This window comes from Terrapene carolina, unplaced genomic scaffold, assembly GCF_002925995.2.
Source record: "Terrapene carolina triunguis isolate 2854851 unplaced genomic scaffold, T_m_triunguis-2.0 Scaffold18, whole genome shotgun sequence".
Classification (NCBI taxonomy): domain Eukaryota; kingdom Metazoa; phylum Chordata; order Testudines; family Emydidae; genus Terrapene; species Terrapene triunguis.
Window position 1 is genome coordinate 1,033,236 of NW_020664369.1, and position 23,531 is coordinate 1,056,766.

The 23,531-nt window shown below is 45.5% G+C and overlaps 1 protein-coding gene across 1 annotated transcript in view; it reads left to right on the forward strand.

Moving 5' to 3' along the window:
• LOC113406629 (maestro heat-like repeat-containing protein family member 2B) overlaps window positions 1-6,950 on the forward strand; it is a 54,668-nt gene extending 47,718 nt beyond the window's left edge. Inside the window, exons 33-38 of the mRNA XM_029911710.1 lie at window positions 1,293-1,439; window positions 2,581-2,769; window positions 3,679-3,834; window positions 4,751-4,853; window positions 5,955-6,020; window positions 6,853-6,950. Coding sequence (XP_029767570.1) covers window positions 1,293-1,439; window positions 2,581-2,769; window positions 3,679-3,834; window positions 4,751-4,853; window positions 5,955-6,020; window positions 6,853-6,950 — 759 coding nt within the window. The remainder of the gene's footprint in view (window positions 1-1,292; window positions 1,440-2,580; window positions 2,770-3,678; window positions 3,835-4,750; window positions 4,854-5,954; window positions 6,021-6,852) is intronic.
• The last annotated feature ends 16,581 nt before the right edge of the window (window positions 6,951-23,531 follow it).

Consider the following 23,531-nt stretch of genomic DNA (forward strand, 5'->3'; position numbering starts at 1 on the left):
GTTCTCATTACTGTAGTATCTGAGTACCTCAAAACTCTTTAATGTCTGTATCCCCACGACACTCCTGGGAGGTAGGGAAGCACAATGATTCCTATTTTACAGGCAGGGAGCTGATCCACAGAAGGGCTAAGTGACTTGCCCAAGGTCTTTGAGGGAGCAGGAAGTTGAACCTGGGTCTCCTAAGTCCTGGGCTAGTGTGATAACAGCTGGACCATCCGCCCTTTCCACAGCCTTCTTCTAACATCGGCATCATATTTCCCACTTATGCTAAGCAACTATCTTAGGGGCTCATCTGGTTCTAAGAAAAACAATCGATCTGTGCCTGTGATGGGCTGTACCTGGGCTTTGAGGCTCCTTACAAGAGGCCCCGTGGTCCTACTACACCCTGCCCCAGGAAAACAGCCACAAATCTGGGTCTGACTAGAGAGGACTCATGAAAGCAGCCAATCAGAGCCCATCAGGCTCAGCTAAAAGGAGCTGCAGGGCCTTAGCAGGTCAGTTCCTGGCAGGACCTGGAGGGGCAAGAAAGGGTGCTGCTCTCTGGCCACAGAAATTCAGGGGATAGCCAGAGTTTGATTCTGGCAGCATTTGCTTAAGCTGGATTTGCAGGAAGAGGGTCCCTAAGAACTTTAACCCGGAGGTGAGGGTGAAGCTAAAAGTGGCCGGTAGGAAGAAGCAAAAATGAACTGAAATCAAGCAGTGCCTAGCTACTGTTTCCAGGGTCCATGGTTTGGAACCCAGAGTTATGGGCAGGCCCTGGTTCCCCTACCATCTACAGTGGCATAAGCCCCACGGAGGGGACAATGCTTATGGAGAGCTTGAACAAAGGGCAGAATTTCAAGAACCCAGAGTTGGGGCTGGAGACCCTAGTGAGGGCAATGGGATTGTTCTTGACTACCCCAGAAGGGGTTCATTTGGACTTTGGGACGCAGCCAGAGGCCTGAGACACAGAAGACTCACTGAGGTCGGCTGGCAGGGTGCGCCAGGGGTGAGAAAAGGACTGTGGTACCAGACCCAGCCACTAAGAGGCTCTCAAGAGGTGAGTGGATCCCTATTATAGTGCCCAAAAGGAAAGCTCCATGTTTTAAGACATTTCTCATTTGTGTGGAATAATAAAGTTACAGTGTCTTATGTGCCAAGTATCAGAGGGGTAGCCATATTAGTCTGTATCCACAAGACTGTGGCTGTAGGAGGACTCCTTGTTGTTTTTAGTGTATTCCATGTCTGCTCAAATTATATTGCCAATCTTAATGATCATATTGGTGCTAATGGACATGTTGATTTTATTTCAGCTAATGAGTGATTCCATGCTCAGGGAGAAGAAGTTCCTTAAGTCTGTCTTGAGCATCTTGGAAGAAAGGTCACATGATAGGAACAGCATTGTCCGCCAGATGGCTGTGAGAGGCCTGGGAAATTTAGTCTATGGCGCACCTGAGAAGGTAAGAGAGATTACTGAATAGAATGCAGCATAACTAGAGAAACCAAGAGAGAGAGTTGTTCAGAGTTTACAGAGGCTGCACAAAATGCACTAGGCCAAATTCTGCTCTCTCATATACCCTAGTAACCTCTTTGCAGTAAATATAGAGCAAGCTGGATCCTTTGGTAAGCTGGGCATAAGTCAACCATGTGCACTTTAATATGACCATATGTAAATGTATACATCTGGGAACAAAAAATGCAGGCCATACTTACAGGATGAGAGACTCTATCCCAGGAAGCAATGATGCTGAAAAAAACTTGAGTCATGACAGATAATCAGTTGAACATAAGCTCCCAATATGAATTTGTGGCCAAAAGGGCTGAAATGATCCTTGGAGGTATAAACAGAGGAATCTTGAAGAAGAGTAAAGAAGTTATTTTCCCTCTGAATATGGCACTGCTGGAATACTGTGTCCAGATCAGGTATCCACAATTCAAGAAGGATGCTGATAAATTAGAGAGGATTCAGAGAAGAGTCGCAAGAATTATCAAAGGATTGGAAAATATACCTTTAGTGATAGACTCAAGGAGCTCAATCTATTTAGCTTTACAAAGAGAAGGTTAAGGAGTGACTTGAGGACAGTCTATAACTACTCACATGGGGAATAAATTTTGATAATGGGTTCTTCACATTAGCAAACAAAGGTATAACAAGATTCAATGGGGAAAAATGAAGCTAGGCTAATTCAGACTGGAAATAAGGCATACATTTTTAATGGTAATTTTAATTAACCATTGGAGCAATTTACCAAAGGTGGTGGTGGATTCTCTGTCACTAGCAATTTTAAAATCAAGATTGGATGTTTTTCTAAAAGATACACTCTAGTTCAAACAGAGACTATTTCGGGGAAGTTGTATGTTATGCAGGAGGTCAGACCGGATAATCACAATGGTCCCTTTTGGCCTTGGAATCTAAGTAACTAGGAATCTAATAATAGGATTACACAGGTGTATTATGGCACCAATGGTCTGAAATATAGCTATAGGTCTCTGGGGGGGAGACGGGGTTGATGAAATTCCCACAGCTTCATAACTGCTAAAGAAAACTTATTAGAAGTGTGATCAGTGATAAGTGTTCTTTAATGTCATATGTTTGTACAGGTGAAAAAGTACAAGTACAAGAAGTTTCTTCTGGACATACTGATCGGGGCCTTACATGACATTTTCAGTTCGGAAGTCATTGGCGAGAGCATGAAAGCACTGGCCAAAGTCCTGAAGGAGCTGAAAGAGAAGGACATAGGTTCTTCCTTCAAAGACCTCACCCAACAGATCCGGACTTACTTTGATGATGTATGTGAACAGATCTCTCCAACCCCAGTTCAACCGATCTTGATTAGACTCCATTTACAATGCGTGATGTGGACTCCCTGGGCATTACTCATGTCGGAGTGAAGAGATTTTAGGCCCCAGGGAAGAGAGGTGTTTTACGGAGGAGGAGAACATTAGGAGGATGGGGATGACATCCCTGCTCCCACAGTCTCACCCTTCTATTCTTCTTTATTGCCACTGAGAACCTCAAAGAAAGTCTGAATACTAGATTAGGTAGCTAGATAACCATGAAATGGGGGTTACAGAGTACAATAGAGAGTGTTGGGCCTGTTCTATACCATTTTTATGTGAGAGGGTTGGAATGATCATTCTGTTTTGCACAGAATTTAGAGATTTCAAATTTGGGTTTTGTTCCTATTTGTGGGAACCCCTCTCCCCAAAGTTCAAAACTCTTTGTGAAACAGAATTACTATTCTCAACCTAGCTCTATTGGAAGCGTTGGCCCAGGGCAGTCTGCTTTCAGACTATCCCGGTGCTGGGAACCCAGGAAACTCTGGGAGCTAGAGGTGCCAGGGAGTTGCAAATTTGAGAGCCAGGACTCCCAGGGTCCCAGAAGCTGGGGGCCTGGAAGCCCACAATCCCAATCAGCCTGCTAGATTGGCTGCTACAGAGCTGGATGGGTGCACTGGAAAGACACCAGGCAAGTTTCTAAGGACCCCTACCTGGCTTCCGGAGGAATTTCATCAAAACTGAACTGTCTCTAAAATATTTTGATGAATCAGCAAATTCGAACAAAAATTTGGTTAATTACCGTTTTTCCGACTAGCTGTAGTTGGAATCACTCTACTTTAGCGTAGAAGAGATGGCTGTGCAAAGTGCATGATGTGATTGTCTCTTAGTTACTAACTTGCAGGGCTTTCTTGGCTGTAGGAGGATGATGCTCTTCGCTCAATGGCCTTTGTCCTATTTGGCATCCTGGCCCGGCTGACAAAGAGAAAATGGAAGACCTATTTCGCCGACCAGGTTAAAAAGAGCTGGGTCACACTTCTGCTGCACCTGCAAGACCCAAACCCTGAGGTTTCAATGGTAAGACCGACAGTGACTTATTTACTAAGCAAAAGGAATCTTCCTCCCAATGCCAGGGGAGCTCTGCTATTCCTGCCTGCTGTGGAGGCCCAAATTCTCCCCTCAGTTCATTGCCCTCCTGCTGAGTCAGTTCCAGACAGGTTGGTCCATGGCTGCCTCACCAGAATCCAGGAGAGGTCATGGGTCTGACCCCGACAGGTCTCTGTTCCTGTCTGTCTCTGCACCCCAGGCCCCTGCCTCCCCAGAACAGAGAGACCACAGCTATGCCTGGTGCAGCAGCTTTCATCTGTATATCTGTTCCCAAAAGACATTGATGCTATCTCCAGATTTCAGTTGAAGCTCTCCCGTCTATTAGTCATTCCTGCATGTTTTCTGCCAATTACATCCAGATGAATCCCTTTTTTTGATCCTGGAATAGATGAGCAGTCACGCAGATGAGTTCCCTTTGAATGAACATAGCACTCGGTAGGGAACAATTCAATGGTGTGACACTCTTTTTCAGGAATGCAGAGCTACGTTTCACCTCTGTTTCCCATTTTTGGGACTGAAGAGACTCCAAAGTGCAATTAATGAGCACCTTGGTGGCACAGCTGAGCTGAAGCCTAAACAGCTCCAGGTGGACATTTGCAGATACCTTGTGAGTGAGCTGTTGAACTGTCTGAGATTATTGACTGGAGTGGTGGTGTAGAGGTGCGGGGGGGGGGGGATGTGTGATGGATAATGTAAATAACTGTAAGAGTGGGATATATGACTGAGGGTGATGGGAAATGTAAATCTGCCACAGATTCCCATTGTTCCCACTTCTACCCAGCCACCTGTTCTCTATCTTATTTACCTGTGGTTCGTAAAAGCATGTGCTGGCAGTCAAAGGGCACTTCTAGCCAGAGAGAGCTCATGTGTCCCTGATTTCCTCTAGGTCAAAAACAATGCAGAGCTGCTGGAGAAATTGTACCAAATCACCATCACGTACTTCTATAGCAGCTGGGAAGAGATCCGGGCAGTTGCAGCCAACTTAGCTGGTGAGAGATGATGCCCAGTATCCCTTTTGGTAATTCCATTGAGGGAGTCAGAAACAATCCCACTGTGCAGCGCTGAGCTGCCATTAATCTCTCTGTGCCTCAGCTTCCCATCCATAGATGGAGATGTTAATATCCCTACCTCTCCAGTGTGGTGGATTAGTTGCTATCAAGTGCTTCGGGATCATTGCAGGGAAAGCACGGTGCAGTCATTTAGTAGTAGAGGCAGGGACATTGTCATGTAGGGCATGGTTACACTTTGAGCTGGGTATATAATTCCCAGCTTGATGAGACGTACCCGCACTAGTCCTGCGTGCTAAAAATAGAGAGTAGTTGCGATGACAGGAGCAGCAGGAGGTTTAACCACCCCAAGTATGATCCCATCCAAACCCCAAAGTCTATTCTCAAGGTGGCTAGCTCCTCCCACTGCTTGTGCTGCCTTAGCTACATTCTAATGTTAGCATGCTATCGCTGTCAGAGCCAGTGTGGGCATGTCCCATTGAACTGGGAGTGATACCCCTAGATCAAAGTGCAGACCTACCCACAGTGTTGTTCAGTGCTCCTCACTGCTACTTCATCATTGGGAGGCATGCAGCCCACCTCCCCATAGCACCTGCTGTTTCAGGTTCCTGGCCACACCACCTTGTCAAGGAAGCATTAGGTTCCTCCTCTTTGGCCCTGTGCCCTCTTCACCCTAGCACACCCATGTGAGACAGACAGGCATTGTGGCCTACGTCTCACCTATCAGTCACCTTGTGAGATCCCTGCTTAGAACTCACTTATTCCTGGCCCCAGTCCTTTGCACAGACCACTAGACCAAGACACTATCTTAGTATGTCTCCAATAACTGACAGCAGTGGCAAGAGGAACACAGACTGTTTCAAGCAAATGGGTTTTATGGAAACATTCTTTTTAAAAAATGTCTCTCTCATTCTCTTCAGTGTGGACTCTAAACTGCTGTAGCATCCTCTTGCCCACAGCTCACCCTTAGGCCCACAGTAGGAGACGCCAAAGACCTGTCTAGGGGCTGCTAATATCACTTTGCACTCAACAAGGGAAGGTTTTATTATTATTGTTGTTATTTATTTTACATTGTGTATTTAGGCATCATCCTGGAACACACAGACAGGCAGCGTATGAAATGGCTGGACCTGGAATATCTGCTGATGTGTAAGTAATAAATACAGCTGAAGTCCTGTTCATTAGTGAGTTCTAAAGGAATTTAGCTGGCAAGCAGCAGTAACCGATACCACTGGTGCAAAGTGCATCAGCCACACAGCAAAGGACAAATTCACTCTTGCCCAGTAGAAAGTCCGCTTTAATTTTCCCTAAAGGAGGAAGCTGCAGAAGGTGTGATATGAGTCAGTACATCTCCTGGTTGTCCTGGCAATGCCCCCTCCACAGCCAGTGCTATCCACTCTTTGGGCTTTATTGGCTCTCTGTGGACTCCCCAGGTGAGAAGAAGTTGTAGCCACTTTCTGCTACCTCAAATTTCCCACCAGCAATTTTTCTTCCAGTAGGTGCCCTGTATCATGCATAATCCAGTTTGGACCTGGCCTCTGTTAAATTCCAGGTTTATTTGAGCTCAGGCAGTGTCTCCTGAATAGAGATGGAAAATAAACTTAAAAGTGGAAGCTATTGAAACAATGGGCCTTCTTCCATTTACAGCAGAGTGGATGACTTTCTGGTAGAGTCAGGGTCTCCCCCCAGTTGGGAGCATGGAAGGGACCGAGTGGAAGAACCTAAAGCTTTGTTTGTATTGGAGAGCTGCTGTAGTGTGCTATTCAGAGGTAATAAGTCTCCAGCTATTTCAGGCAGAGGTGACTATATGAAAAGTGAGGCATATTCATCTCTCGTGTATTTTCCATCCCAATAGAAGGACTGAGCCCAGTCTCACATTTTTCCATGTGATCATTCTGCTCAGGTAGTTCAAGGTTCTGTGATCACACTTAGCTGCGATTTGACAGTCTGTTCACTAACGTGTTGTCCTCTGTAATTTCAGCTCTCCAGGTCCTACAGAAAGACCCAAGTCCCACTGTCCAGCTGGTGGCAACTGAGATCATAAGTGACATCTCTTCTGGCCGAGTGATTGGGGAATGAAGCGGAACGGAGATAAACAGAAGAAGGCGCTCCAGTAGTATAAGGGCCCTACTGTCAATCAAACGTTAACCCCCACCCCTTGCCCACCGGTCACCAGAAGTCCCACACCCATGGGGTATTACTTCCGGGGTCAAGGCAGACACATAACCAGAAGCAAGATGTGTCATGTGGCCCCTCTAAGAACTCCTCCCACTGCCCTCTACCAATCAGAAGGGGTTTCAGCCACTGGGGACCACCCCAAGAGATTTGACCAATTGGGGGGAATTCTGGGGTGGGGTGACCCATCCGGAAGTATTTCATGTGACCCCTCTAAGAACTCCTCCCACCACCCTTTACCAATTGCGATGGGTTTTGGCTGCAGAGGACCGCCCCAAGAGGAGATTTGGCCAAAATAGGCCAAGTTCTTGGATGGGGTGAACCGCCCAGAAGAGGGTCATGTGACCCCTCTAAGGACTCCTCCCAACACCCTCTGCCAATCAGAGTACAGAACCATCACCCCATAAGTCCCAGTACCGGGCAGAGGAGGCAATCTCTTACCAAGAAGACATGTTTTAGAAATTGTGGAAAGGCTGAGAGGAAACATGGACTCCTCTACCACCCCCGTGAGAACTTCAGACTTTGTTTTAGCCCCGAGGACCTTTGGACTTGTATGGAGAAAGTGCTACAGCAGTGACAGTTCCAAGGAGGGCCCTTTGACTCCACCGTTGATAGATACCTTGGAACCCGACCCCGAAACCCAAACCAATGAGTGTGACGGCCTCTCATTGTCCACTCCCCTAAAGTTGGAAGAGGATCATGGCTTGGGGGAGTCACCAGCGGACAAGGTGAACGGGAAAGATGTCGCTCAGGTAAATGAATGATTAAGAAGCGACGGTTGATCATGGGGGTGTAATGGGGTTAGGAATCGACCTAGCATTGCATAAATCTAAAAACAAGCAGTGGGGTGCTTACACTGTTTTTTGTCTGAAAATCTCTCAACAGCTCGACGATGCCTTTCTAGAGGCCTTTGAGAACTTACACATCGGTAGCCCTGTGGGAGTAAATATATCATGCATCAGCTGTTTTTGCTCCTGTCTGAGACACAGATCTCAAGAGGAAAATCCAGAAAAGGACAAAATAGAAGAATGAACCAGATCAGACTCCCTCATTGTAGGGGTCATGGCATCCATTTTTACAGGCGGCTGTAAAAGGTTGTGTTAAACCAGGCAATTAATAAAACTTATTTAAATGTGTCCATATGAATGTGTCCCCCTCCATACTTGTGTTAGTAAAAGATGGTACCGGGAACAGTCATGTCTTCACCTATGGCTCTGTTAAAGAAAATATATTACACCCCCAGGGAAGTTGGGAGCTTGGCGCGGTGAATCCTCTTTTTCAAGTGGCCAAAAAGCATAGTAAAACTTTAACTAGAAGACAGGTAACAGCTTGGCTTTCAGACCAGGATGCTTACACTTTACACAAACTGGCTCGAATACAGCTTCACAGGAAGGATCGGGGCTGATGTACATTAAAAGGAGGAAGAGAAAGAGAAATGTATCATACCTGCAACGCACTGGTCCCCCAATACCCTTTAAAAGAAGGGCTTTGATGCGCAGGGCCAGCCATAAACGAAAGTCCAAGAGGAAGCCTGGGCGAAAGAGAAGACGCTCTCCGCCTGGTAAAAGAGAGATATTTTAATCAACATGGCTTTTGTTCACTGCGGGTCTGAAGAGTGCACCAAATCTGAACTAGACTTGTTTCAAATAGCCCCTACGCAGACCAGCATTGAGAAAAGCATCTACATTGAGGTGCCGCCTCTATCGGCTGTTTCGGAGTCTGCCCCCATTGATGTTTTTATAACAGGGAATGGCATCGATTATATGGATTTAAACAACACGCTGCTGCATCTATGTTGCAAGATTGTAAAAGGAGACGGAACTGAACTCGCCATGGACGCTGAAGTGGGCCTGGTGAATTACCCCGTGGCCTCTGTTTTCAGTCAGCTGGATGTCACACTTGTAAGCCAAAGCAACAACTGTTACCCTTACAGAGCCTTTATAGAATCGGTGCTCAATTACAGCGATGACACCCTTGACACGCAATTTTCTGCTGACCTGTTTTACAAAGGTGCTACCGGACAACACGAAGAAACAGAGTTGGATGGCGGGAATCTAGGGTTTGTGAGGCTTGCAAAGCTGACGGCCCAGAGCAGGACGGTAGAGCTGCTGGGTCATCTATGCAGTGACCTGTTTTTTCAAGAAAAACTTTTCTTGAATGGAGTGGATGTGAAAATTAAACTGACGCGCAGTAAAGACGCCTTCTGTTTAATGGGCAGTGCAGGCGAAGGCTTTAAATTGCGTATTGTATCAGCATCCCTTTTTGTGAAAAAAGTACGGGTGGCCCCGAGTTTTCGTCTGGGGCATGCAGAGGCCCTGCTTACCCCTAATGCTAAATATCCCGTGGACCGTGTGGGAATGAAAGTGTTTAGCAACCCCGCAAGCAGCGGGGTCAGTAACCAGGAGAACCTGTTTTGGGGACAGTAACCCAAAATGCTTGTCCTAGGGTTTGTGGATAATGATGCCTTTAGCGGAAGTTACACTACAAATCCCTTTCATTTTAAACATTATGATATTAATTTTGTGGCCTTGTATGTAGATGGTGAACAGATACCAACCAAGCCTCTGCAACCAGACTTCGAGGCAGGACGCTGCATGAGAGAATACATGAATCTGGTACAGACAGCTGGTAAACACATGAAAGGTCGTTCTCTGTTAATCGACCGTGAGGAGTTTGCACAGGGTTACACCTTGTTTGCCTTTGACCCGTCTCCCGACCAGGAATGCGCCGATCAGTATTCCCTGATTAAAACCGGGAACCTGAGAGCAGAAATACGTTTTGGGAAGGCTTTAACCGTCACCGTCAATATGATCGTGTGTGGGGTTTTTGACAACGTCATAGAGCTAAATCAGAGGAGAAACGTTCTGTTTGACTATATGTGAACATGGACACCATGCAGCTCTCACATGTCTTATCAACGGACCCTTACACGAAAAAGAATTTCTTAGATGTGTTCCTTTGCGATTGGCTCCCTGGAGGCAAGCTGTCTCAGAGACCCCTAGCTTTGGTGGTCAACACGCATCCACACAACCAACCTGGTGAACACTGGCTCACCTTGTATCTGGCGGAGCATAACCGTGGAGAGTTTTTTGACTCATATGGGCACCCCCCAAACAGTGTGTTGTTTCCTAAAAACATTATGAAATTTTTAAACAAAAATGCCACAGACATTGTGTTTCACAATAGACAATTACAAGACCCCTGCTCTGTCGCCTGCGGCTATCACTGCGTGTTTTTCTTACATCATCGTAGCAAGGGTTTATCTTTTGACCGGATTTTAAAATTCTGTTCTAATGACTTCAGTGCAAAACGACCGGATGGTGATGAATTTTGTAAAAACTAAATTTAAATTCTTGGGCATGCCTAGCCTTGCTCAAAACATGTTTCAACAAGCCCAGACATGCGTATCTTGCAATGATTTTGATAGCCATGTTATCCAATATTCTCAGGCATAACAGACAATGTTTGTTTGGCATTATCCAACATGATAATTTTTTATAAAGTAACTTTTCCCACAGTTGCTAGGCCCCACGAGAATTGCAGAAAAGAGGTGTTTCCACCTCATATCTATTTTAAAAGCCGTAGGGCAAGGTTTTAAACCCTTCTCCTAGGACCCTCTTATTGTAAATGACTTTCTGTGTTTTCTTAAGGGTTTTTGTCTCTATTTGCCACTGATTTTTTATTCTTTACGATAGAGGGCTGCTGCACCTCTATCTTTTTTGAGGTGTTTTCTTGCAGGCTCGTGCAATAGTCCAGGACTAGATCTTTCAAACTGTCAAAGTTGGTCTTTTCACAGTTTGCTATGTTCAGGGTAATACCTTTGACTTTCATGCAGGCCTTTCTTCCCGACAGCTTATACCTGTATGTTTTCGGGCCTGCCAACACAAACTTGGTGTTGATCTGGCAGGACCTTGCTTGTGAGGTCCCCTAAATAATCCCACAGAGGGGGATTCCAGTCACCCTCCCTTTTCACAGATATCACCGAGTCAGTGTCGTGGTACAGGCACCGCTCTTGCAACCTGTCTAGCAGGCTGCATAGTTCTAAGCGGGCGTAAGCAGTGGTGAAACAGGCTATGAAAACATTGGTATTTCCAGAGACAGAGTACCGGTCTTTTGTGTGTTTCCAAGACACGCACGCTGTTTCATCGTCGATAAACTCGCAGGATGAAACCTCGTAGTTGGGGGGAAACAGGTACTGAAAGAGTTGGTCAGGGTCTCTCACGATGCTGATGTTGGGTAGGTTTGTTCTTTGGTCGAATTTACCCCACAGCGAATTTTAAAACAGTTTAGCGATTTGGCGTTTAGCGGTGTTAAACCTGATCTCATGTTGGCATAAATGCACGTCTTCTTTCTGGTAGAAATCGTTAATGTACTTATTTTGTTTTTCTTTGTCTGTGCACCAGCTGGGATATCCTGAAGTCTTTTGTTTCTGGTGGAGGTGTAATTTTATGTACTCTGAAAAGAGTTCATCAGATTTTTCATTAAAATGCCAGTTTTCATATATTTTAGCCACCGCGTACCCCTTCGCTATGGCCGCGTTCAATTCCACCGTGCACCAAGTGCCCAGGATGGCCCTCTCCTCATCAGTATGGGTGCACGTCTCCCGCTGCTCGGTTTCCACACAGGTTCAGCATAGCGGGAACATAAGCTTGCCACCTACTCTGACAGGTAACAATGGGAAAAAGAAGCCTCGGGGGGGGGGGTACACTTTAACTTTTGCAATTCCAGAATAATTTGCAAGGGGTCCCAATTTGTCATATACTATATTGGGGTGTCCGATAGGGTATTCTTTGGTTTTGCTTACGAAAGAGTACAGGCTGGTAAAATCATAATAGTGGATTTCTTCCCTGGGGTTAGGTTTGTAATATAGGCAGATAGCGTTTGTCCTCCCCCCAAAAAGAGCATCCCTAGGCACGAGAGGCTGGGACAACTGGGCTCGGTTTAAGAAACCTGCAAGCTTCCTGTCTGTTTCTTTCATCATCTGCCACTCGTGCTCCTAAAGAGTCCTCACTACAAAACCAAGTCGTTTCAGACAGTCGGTCTTGAGCTGCATCTTGTAATAAAGAAACTCAAAAGTTGTCCCCATCATAGGGTTTTGTGCTTTTTCACAATGACAGTGACACAACCGTGGAAAAAAACAACTGTTGAACTCAAAGGCTGTGTGTACCCCGTCAACATTGGCATAGCCGTCTAAAAAGTAGGGGCCTACCTGTAGTTCCCCACCCTGTAAAGCATGCCGTATATGTATATTTTCTTTGTGAGAGGTATACAACAGCCACTGAATAGCTGGGGTCGAATATCAATTTTTCTGCCTGTGATAGTTATCTGGAGGGAGAAGAGCTACCATGTTAGGTTCCAAAAACATAAACCTGTACATAGCCATGCAGACACATGCCAGTGTTATGTACCGGAATGGATCTATACACAGTTTTATCTCAGTGAATGTACCAGGTTCTGTCTCTACTATATCTCCCTTCTCTGTCATTTTCATAATCTCTTCTCTGTATAGGATACAAGCCTGTCTCAAAATTTTGACATCCTGCTGACAGTTGTACGCGAGCTCTTGCTGCAAGTCAAACGTCTCATACCTGTGGTCCCAATATCAGTCGAGAAACTCTGCTTTTTCCCTGGGCATCATGCTTTCTACACCATAGTGCTCCACACCGGGCATAGGCTCCACTTAATTTTGATTTTCTCAAGTGTTTAAAAAAATGTGGAAAATACCCTTTGCACCCTTCAAACCCCATCGCCTGTGGGAGCTTGCTAAGCTTCATGGGCAAGAAGTTTAAAGAGAGTCTATAAAACGAATGCCCAGGGCCTTAACTTCCACACACATTAGTTTACTACCCTGAGTGATCAGTTCTAGGCACATCTTTTCCTTCAGTAACTGTCTAACGATGAAGTACGCATCGTAACCTTTGGAATTGTGCGCTAGGAATGTGTAGTCCTGGAACTCTTTGCCAATAAAGGTCTTAACAACCATAGAAAGACACTCATCGTCCTTAAATTCCCAGGACTTTTCCGGCTTTAGGGACATAGTGAAAATGTAATTGGGAGTGTGCAACCCAGTCTCAGTCTATTCAAAATCATAAAAAATATACTTTTCTGAGGATTCAGGCTTTCTAAGGCTGTCCATAAAACAGAGGTGACTTCTACATCACCAGCGATCAAAGCCTGACACTGCTTACAGCGCCTCCCTTTACGCCTGTGCCGCTTGTCCACGTAAGACTGACACTTATCACACAAAGTTTTAGACAGGCATTTGACTAGTTTTTTTGATGCACAGTCGATTTGTCTGTCTAAACACTCTTTGGACTGACAATATAGTCTACAGCTAGGACACCTCAGCTGCATGCCCACGCTGTCTGAGTATATTACGCTCAGGCAGAGGTGGCAACGATACCTGCAAGAGTGGTCGTGACTGAACACCGTGTGGCAAAACTCACAATAATTTTTCGCTCTGAACAACTTTTTCACATCCAGAACCCCATAGTAATGCTCATCATGCAACAGGATGAAATAAGTCTTGGGGTACACTGGGCCCCTGTTTTAAAAAAGCCCCATCCACCTTTCGCCGCATACAGCTCCACCTGTATGTTGACTCCTAAATGCTGCTCAAATGTTGCTACGTCACTGAGCATAATCTTTTTTTGATCTGACCACCCCAGTTTCTCACGCAACTTTCTCACCCCCGCTAACAATTCCACGTCCCTAGGTTCGCGGTCGGACATGACGGCCAAGAGCCCACCTGCAAAACACAGATTGGTACCCGTGTAAGTCAGGTCTACTGAACATTGTCTCTTTTTATGGATGATTTGACTACTGAGGATACTCTACGAATGCCCCCACCTCTGGTTTTTACAACGGTCACAACGAGGCCCAATGTCCCATCAACATGCAACTCTCTATTGCTCTGTAGCAGCTTTGAGGTCTGATTTAAGAAATCCTCAGCAGAAAGCTCATCTCTAGTTCTTCAGACCAAAAACAAAGGGTTAGTTAAATTACGGCTCTCTAAACATAGCTGAACATAATCATCAGGGCCTACCCTACCATTAACGTCATCGAGCACTAACTGTATTCCCCTGTGTATGGCTTCAACAACCTGCTGAGCTGAATTTATTCGCTCAAGATTGACAAAACGAAATTCCGCACAATACACCGACCCCCCCCCCCAAATCTAGGTAATTCATGTTGCCAACATCTCACTCTCTCCATATACACCTCTGCATTTTCAGGGTTACTTGCGGGTTCCTCTACGGGACCATCAGTGGCATCTTTCTACATCAGATGCTATTTGAGAGTCAGACTCCTAGGTGCCTCCGTGAGGGTCATCGGGAGTAGATGGGGACCCATCTAGAGAGCCCTCTGGGGAATTTTCTAAACCAGACTCTGCGTGAGAGTCTGTTTCCACCTCCCCGTTTTCACAGAAGCCAGTTTGAGAGCCTCCAGTAGGGGGCATCTCTTTTTGTTTTTTCCCCCTCATTACCTCTTTAGCCCTTTTTAAAATTTTTACAGCGATCCTGGCCTGGAACTTTTTGGCAGCCATTTGTTTGTCCACCCAGCGCTGTCCCCCCTTTTGTTTACACCCGAGCTGATGTGTAGCCTTGAGGGTGCCCCTTTTACCCAGGCCCCTTTCCATGACTAGTCACGCCTGCTCAGAGCCACCCTTTGGAAAAATTGAAGTATTTTTCAAAAAAAGTCACCGGCCAAAGCTTTTGCATTTTTGATGTGGTTTCCAGCCCTCCTTCCTTTTAGGCCCCCTGAAGATACAGCGTTCACCAGTATTCTGAACGAAGCGTCATATTTTTCCCAAATGTTTTTAGAATACCGTTCTTATAGAACCCCCGAGGATACTGCGTCCATCAGTTTTCCGAATGAAGCATCATACTTTTCCCAAATACTAGACTATGGGGGAGCTGTGAGGAGCTTATGGTGTTGGGGGAATGGTTTGTCAGTCCTTGGTTTTTTATTCACAACCCCTAGAGCGCATGCTCCGGGTTTGTGAATGTGTGTGTTTTTGTGCACGTTCACAACCCCTAGAGCGCGTGCTGCAGGTTTGTGAATGTGGACGTTTTCGCTCAGTTTTCTCAGGGCTTGGTGTAGTGGTGGTCACTGAGGAACTGGAGTTGTGTTTGCATGGTTGGTTTTTACCAGAGTCTTTTGTTTTGTCCTTGGGTTTGACGCATATGAGGTTTGGACTGCCCTGATGCTTCATCTGCACTCTTGTGCTGTTTTACCTTGTTAAAGGTCTCAAAGCAGATTTCTGGTTCTTTGGCAGTTCTGGTGGAGGTGTCCCTGTAGCTCTGACTATAGCATTGTCAGGAGAGCTGCACATGCCTGATTAGGGGGGAAGGAACATATTACAAAACTTAACTTTACCATCTTTCTCACCCACACCTATGCATTTACTTAAAATACAAAACCTCATAAATTAACCAAACTAATAAACACAATATATTTACTGGGCTTCATCCATCCATCAGTCACTGATACTGGTGACATTTTCTTTTCAGCTGTCTCTTTTCTTTTTCTTTTAAGCTTGTTTACCCTCTGGTCTAAGGGTCTCTCATGTTTTGACTGTACTGTGGAGCAGACAATATTATTATTATAAATCACATGAAACTGTCTTGTAAACTTAAGAATAAAATATTTATTTGGGTGTTTTTCTATTTAAAAAGTCATAGCTTTAAAACAAAACAATCCATTTCAGGCTGTACAACAAACAGGAGTTTTGAGTTTATTTCTACCACTTTAAAACAAAAAACAACAAACCCACATTTTTTTTAATACACCTCATTTTGCAAAATAAAAACCAAACTGCTTTTAAAATCAACTTTTAAAATCCAGTTTAAAACCATTTTGCACAGAAAAAAAAACCACCCTCTTAGTTTGAAACACACCATTACCATCAGTTTGCAGCCATATACTTAAAAAAACCCACCTATGTTTTACACACACACACACGCACACACACAGTTAAAAACACAGTTTGCAACAAAATACTGTTCAATAAATCCACATGCATTTAAAAGCCAATGGCAGAAAGTTACCTTCTATTACAGGATAAAGTGTTGCAGGCACATACTTGTTCTGTTTTCCCCCATGTGTGTTTGGGCCTTTGGATTAAAGAACAAGCAAAAATGTTTGTTAGTATTACCCCCAAATCCCTATACAACCTGTGTAATACCTGAAGTTATTAAGCAAAACTACAGTTAAAATGGTTTTTACCTTGGCCTGGTGATGAAATGCAATTTAAAGTTACTGGTTCCATGCTAAACAGATCACACTGCAATAAACATAGGCATCATTATTTACTAAGACAATATGGCCAACAAGTGATATTATATAATATATATTTTCAGAGTTAAAAACAGGGAGCATACCTCCTCTTGCAGTCCAGCAGCCATTCAAGAGAGTTTCTGTTGAAAAAGACAGTCTCCAAAATACCTGAGGTTTTTATGCCATCCTAACCCTTTCTTTCAAACAGACTTCAAAATAGTAGCTATCAGGTTGATCTGATTGCTACAACTCTGAAATAATAGATACTTAAGGACTTTAGGCCCCCTCCTTAACATTCCCTTTTGTGATCTAGGGTGGTGGAATTAAGCTGTCTGCACAACTGAGCTGCTTTTGGCTACATTTTTTTCCTTTTAGTTCAAATACATTTTTCTGTAGGGCCTTCTTACAGTATTAAACAGTAAATCCCCAATCCTTAGTGTAACTGCCCCATTCCCAAGTGGGGACCCTTTGCAGATATCAATACATGTCTTTGGAGCTTGTTTTTTTAAACATGTTTCTTTCATGCTTAAAGTTTGGGGTGGGGGTTTGAAATAAAATGGTTGTATCACAACCATAATAAGCACCCAGAGCTTTTAAATGTTTGATTGTCTTTAGAGCAAATGCTTGTTCTAAAGCATGGTGAAGGTTTGTGAACCCTTGAAACATTTCAGTTTTGAGTTAGACGCTTGTGTGTGGGTTGTGGGTTTTGTTTTGTTTTTTGGTAAATATATTATTTTAAACATTTAATGGCATTGAATTGCTAGAAAGAGTGACCCATAGCATTCAAACAACTCCTGGGGTCATATTTAAACTGTCCAATAGAGTACTGCCAACTTCTGGGACATTTTAACTGTCTAATATCGCTCTACCAACTCCAGGGGTTCTATTTAAACTGTCCAATAGCATCTGCGAATTCCTGAGGTTTTATTTCATTTCATATTAATCAGAACTTGCCCACCCACCTCCCTTACTATGGGTGCACACCAATCAAATTTATCCCTATGGCAACATGGGTATGTAATCATAATTACCTTCGCTATTCAGTGGGGGTGTGGTTAAAACCATTCAGTTCAACAGGATGAGTCAACTCTATTGTACTCCACAACATACATTTCAGCTTTTTGCTGTAAATGGGTCTCTTTTACACAAAGAAACAAGAGCTAGGTTCTCACAAACCATTTTTTTTAAATTGAAAAGACATACAGCTCCTTGAAAACAAACCAAGATGTTCCATCAAAACTTTTAGCTCACTTAAGGACCAGAAACCTTCTAACAGAAACACAGATAGTCACAAAGCCCTTTTCAATAGATTTTTTTTAATTTACAGCTACCAAGTTTTATATTGCCTGTTTGTCCCCTCACCATTCTCTAACTTAATCCTTTTAGATTTCTTACAAATAGTCTTTTTCTTAAGCAGGGCTCTGTCACTTTTTGTGCGGACCAGACGGTCAATATAACGCTGTAAGCAGGCATCTTCCAGTTTGGGCATTTTCTTTAAAATGTGGCCAGGGTCTCCACTGAATCGCACAGCATTTATCAAGGTCACCCCTTGCGCTAACTGTTCTTGGGTTAGGCACAGACATTGCATAGCATAACCTATGGCAATAATAGTGTTCAATAAGCTTTCCAAACACAGCTCAGCACACAGGCCCCGGAGCTTGCAGTTTACATTCATTGAAGTCCAAGTCACACGGTCATGGTGCCATTGGGCTGGCGCATCTATGACACAGCCCTCACAATCTTCAAAAAGCTTTTCCCTAAGACAGTGATTAAGAATGGCATAAACAACAACGCGTACAATAGTCCGCATAACTTTTTTACGCTCACGACGTGGCACTGGCTCAGTGAGTTCTATCCCAAGCCTCCTCTTAAACTCCTCATAGCCATCATCCTCGGAGTTCATCTTCGCTGCTTGATGAAATGCTGACCAGGGCCTCCGGTCCTCTAGAAAGGCATCGTCGAGCTGTCGAGAGATTTTCGGACAAGAAACAAGTGTAAGTTCCCACTGCTTGTTTTTAGATTTACACAACCCCAGGTTCCTAACCCCATTACACCCCATCATCGACCGTCACTTCTTAATCATTCATTTACCTGAGCGACATCTTTTCCATTCACCTTGTCCACCGGTGACTCCCCACCTCCTCCAGGGTGATGGACGACGAGAGGCCACCATGCTCATCGGGGTGTCTCATGAGCAGTTGGGCTTCGGGTTCGGCTTCTGGCATATCCATCAATGGCTGGGCCAAAGGAATCCCCTCGGCTGCTCCCTCATCCTCTTCGGAACTGTCACTGCTGTAGCGCTTTCTCCACACAAGTCCAAAGGTCCTCAGAGCTAAAACAAACTCCGAAGTTCTCACGGGGGTGGTAAAGGACTCCCATGTTTCCTCTCAGCCTTGCCATAATTTCTAAAACACATCTTCTTGGTAAGAGATGGCCTCCTCTGCCCAGCGCTGGGACTTATGGGGTGATGGTGCTGCATTCTGATTGGCAGAGGGCATTGGAAGGAGTTCTTAGAGGGGTCACACGACCCTCTTCTGCGTGGTTCACCCCATCCCAGAACCTGCCCTATTTTGGTCAAATCTCCTTTCGGGGCAATCCTCTGCAGCCGAAACCCATCGCGATTGGTAGAGAGTGTTGGGAGGAGTTCTTAGAAGGGTCACATGAACCACTTCCGGACTGGTCACCCCACCCCAGAATTCCCCCCAATTGGTCAAATCTCCTCTCGGGGTGGTCCCCAGTGGCTGAAACCCCTCCTGATTGGTAGAGGATGGTGGTAGGAGTTCTTAGAGGGGTCACACAAACCTCGGAACTCCCCCTGATTGGTCAAATCTTCTCTCGGGGCATTCCTATCAAGGGCAAAACCCATCCTGATTGGTAGAGGACAGTGGGAGGAGTTCTTAGAGGGGTCACTCTTCTCTCGGGGCATTCCTATCAAGGGCAAAACCCATCCTGATTGGTAGAGGACAGTGGGAGGAGTTCTTAGAGGGGTCACATGACACACCTTGCTTCCGGTCATGTGTCCACCTTGACCCTGGAAGTAATACCCCCATGGGGTGGGACTTCCAATGACCGGTGGGCAGGGCTTATTGGGTCAAGGTGTGGGGTTAATGTTTGATTGACAGTAGGGCCCTTATACTACTCGCTCCCGCTACCCAAAATTGGAAGAAGAGAGAGGCAACTATTATACTGGGCAGTATTAGCCGTTGTACTACTGCTCAGATGCTGTAAGTGAGAGAAGGATGAGGCCCTGTAAAGTAGCCTGGGTTGATTTTTATTACTCAAAGCATTTTTATTACACATCAGGACATCTAGTCATTCTGATGGCCGTGCAGCCTCTGGACAAGTTCAGTGATAAGCGTGTACATTATACTGCTTGCTCAGGGGTCATTACTATAGTAAGAGCCAAGTACCAGTCCAGATCCTCAAATACACCTGAGCTCTAGACTCTGGGTTGTTCTAAATTATGCTGTCTTGAAACAGCCATTGCTGCACTGGAGATTGCTGTAGCACAACGCACACCATGTGTGCCATCTTCTGTTACCAGCTCACACCCCATATACTTGGGTGGGAAGCTAGGAGTTGGTGACATACAGCCAGCTACACTGGCAGTACACTATATATGCTAGTTCTCTGTGTTAGGGATTTGCACATGCTGGGGAATTCCTAGCTGCCTCTTAGGGCAGCTTTATGGCTACTTTGTCCTGCTCCACTGCAACATAGGGCAGCAAAAAGGTGACTTTACCACTAATCTCACCCCTATTTATGCTCCTACATGTGATTGTTAGGAGTCAAAGTTTAGGAATCCAGGTTTGGAAAATTCACTCACCTGGCATAAAGTTGTCTGATGTCAACCAAAGGACAAATATGCCTATAAACATCAGTCCCCTTGTTTTTCAAGTATCTATTTTAAACACCACAATGCTGATAGAGATTTAATCAGCACGGCTGCAGGTGGCTATCATGAGTATTTAGGCATCTAACTGCAGATTTTAGTGCTTAACTTTAGCCACCCAAGGCCTTTGTATTTGTATTGCCCAATCCTATGAGTTGCTGAGTGTTCTCAAACTCCCACTGATGTTATTGGGAGATAAGGATGCTCTGCCCTTCAGAGAAGGCGCTCAGCAGATAGAACTCATCCTCCAAAGTTAGCTACTATGATCCTCCACCTCATAGAAAAAGGTCACTGAATGGTCAGGTTTCTAGTCTCCATCACTACCTCATTCTCCAGTTTACTGTCCCCCTGGGTTCAGGCCTGTGGGGATTCACCAGGCAGCAGTTAGCAAAGGAGGGCGAAAGGCAGAGGGAGTCTGGGATGTTATTGCTTATAGCTCTCAATGGGGAGACAATGTTCCTGTAACAGTTGAATATTGGAAGGAAATCAATAGAGATCCCTGCTGAATTGACACATTCCGCTCATTCAAAAGCGACTATATTAAGTAATATGGGTTCCCCTAATCTTGTAGTGTTTCCTGTTTTGGTGATTGTTTTCTATACCGTATCCAGCAGCTCATTCCCGGTCCATGTTATCAGATTGGTATTCCCTAGTATTCTCCACTCTGTTTATGTGTATTAAGGGGCACTGGACAAATACTCATGACTCCTCACATTTCTTTTTCAGGTGCTGGCCAAGTATCTCACAAAGAAGGTCATCTGTAAATAACCCAGCCCCAGATTTTGGATTTACTGTGCACACATTTCCTACTAAATTGTTTGAAGTATCTGTTTCAATTGCTCAGAGGCCTGATTTCTTCTTTCAGAGAAACTGGGGCTTCCTGCATGTCCACTGTAACCATGATGTGGGGGCTTCCTCCCTTACCCTTTCTCTGCAGAGATGGAAGAAGACCTCAGTTCAGTGCCTCTCTGGGGTTTCTAAGCACTCTTCCAGGATCTCCACTGTGATGAAATGGGGGATTTTCTTATATTTTTGTGGGTTTTCCAATGGTTTGCATGCAGAGGGAGTGGGACTCAGTGCCCTGGGTGTTACTGGTTTAACGAGGTGAGGGGAGAGGGAGTTTGTTGTTACAGAGGACCAGAGAGGGAACTTGGGACCCCAGCCGATGGCCTGGAGGATGGACACCCCAGCGACCGCTGACCTGATGACCCAGAGACCCAGCTCAGGAGTCACAGCCGGTTCTAGCCAGTGGGAGGACAATGGGCTGTGAAGAGAGGACCCCATGACCCAACCAGCCAGTTCCAGCCAGAGGAGGGCAGAGAGAAAGGAGGCCCAGATGACCCTGTTTACCTGGAAAGAAGACAATGGACAGAGGGGGGCTTGGGGCCGGTGATCTCAGATGCAGCTGGGAAGCAGGGGGGGGGCTCTGGGCTGGAGAGGAGGGGCAGGCAGAGCCCACCTGGATGCAAGGAGACTGGGATGTACTGGGCTGAGGGAGGTCAGACCTGAGGCCCTGAGTGTTTCCTGTGTTATGTTCAATGCTCAATAAACCTTCCTGTTTTACGCTGGCTGAGAGTCACTCCGGTCTAGAGAACAGGGTTGCATCGTCCCCTTCAGGGGGAGGGAGGCCCCGGGGGGGTCCAGAGCGAGTGGACTCCCTGAGGGGGCCCATGGCAAGAGACAGACTTGTTAAGGCTCAGAGAGGTGCGGCTCCAGGAGGTGGAGGGGCCTAACCCCAAGAGAGAGTGGACCCCTGAGAAGGGCTGTCTCACTGAAAGGGGTGCCCCCCCACGGACCGCACAGGGCCACGAGTGGGCACGATCTGTGAGTCCATGACACCAACAAAGTTAGATCTAATCCCTGTAGTTAGTGATCTGGGGTCTGGTTCTTAATCATATTCTCATCTTTGTTTTTCTGGGAATTCAGTGTTGCTGATGAATTCTGGGTTGTAAGTGGAATGGACTGTGTTCTGGTGAGTTATCCTCCCTGCTGTCTAGTCTATTTCTGGGTCAGAAGGCTATCTGTGAACCACGTCTGTTTACTTACAGGTTTAGGATAGGTGCCTGCAATAGTGGGCGAGGGAAGGCATCTCTGCTTTTCTAAGCCAAGTCCCTGTTTGTGTACTGCAAGACTTTATCCGAGAGGAACCATTGGATTCCCTAGCTTCCCCCACTGCACTACAAGGGAACAACTGTCATTGGGTATCTCTGATAGGGTATGTCCTGCTGTGCTCACTGGTCTTGTGACTTCTCCGTATCAGGGACCAGCTCATTTTGTTAATAATTCACATTGGACTAGACCTGGGTGAACGCTGCAGGGTCAGTTCGCTGTGGGGCTCACCAGTTAAACTCCACAGTTCAGAGAATCCTAGAAATGTACGGCTGGAAGGGTCCTAGAAAGATCATCCCGTCCAGCACTATACTTAGACCGTCCCTGATAGCTCTTTGTCTAATGGGTTCTTAAAAACCTCCAATGATGGGGATTCCACAACCTCCCTTTGAGGCCTATTCCAGAGCTTATCTATCTTTATAGTGAGAAAGTTCTTCCTAATATCTAACCTAAATCTCCCTTGCTGCAGATTAAGCTGATTCCTACTTCTCCTACTTCCAGTGCACATGGAGAACAGTTGATCAGGGTCCTCTTTGTAACAGTCCTTAACATATTTGAACACGATTTGAGCATATTTGAGGGTTGGCTAAGATAAAGAGGCCCCTGGAGGAGGGAAAGCAGGTTACAGGGGTATGTGTGCAGCTTTCTTGGGGTGCCCAGGCTCTGAGTCACCTTGTTACCCATCTGGCTAGAGGAAGATTTTCTCAGGGAGCTGATATCTAGTCAAGCATAACATCACCGGTCTGTTAGCCATCCTACCAATCTCCACAGGGCTCTGCCAGCCCTTGCTCTGCCTTGCACGGTAACAGTAGTTGCACCGCAGCCCCCAAGCCCCTCTGAAAGTGTCCCCCAGTAGCATCGGGTTACTGTCACAGGACACTCACAGAAATTACCAGGGAACAGAATCCAAACAGCTTGATTGGTACAGCTCAAGATCAGATCGTTTATAACCTCGCAGCAATGAGATATATGTATAGTGGAACAATCCTAAATTTATTATCAAAGATTTAGATTTAAGAGGTACTGAGTCAGGATAATGGAAACAGAACTGGTTACATATAAAATGAAAATCATAACATGCTTCTTAGAGTCTAAATTTTACCTTAACAGGCTAAAATCAATTATTACAGCATTTTTTTCACCTAAAGCAATCTCCCAGCAGCATTAACCAACATGGGATCCAACTTTCCTGAGGAAGGAAAAAG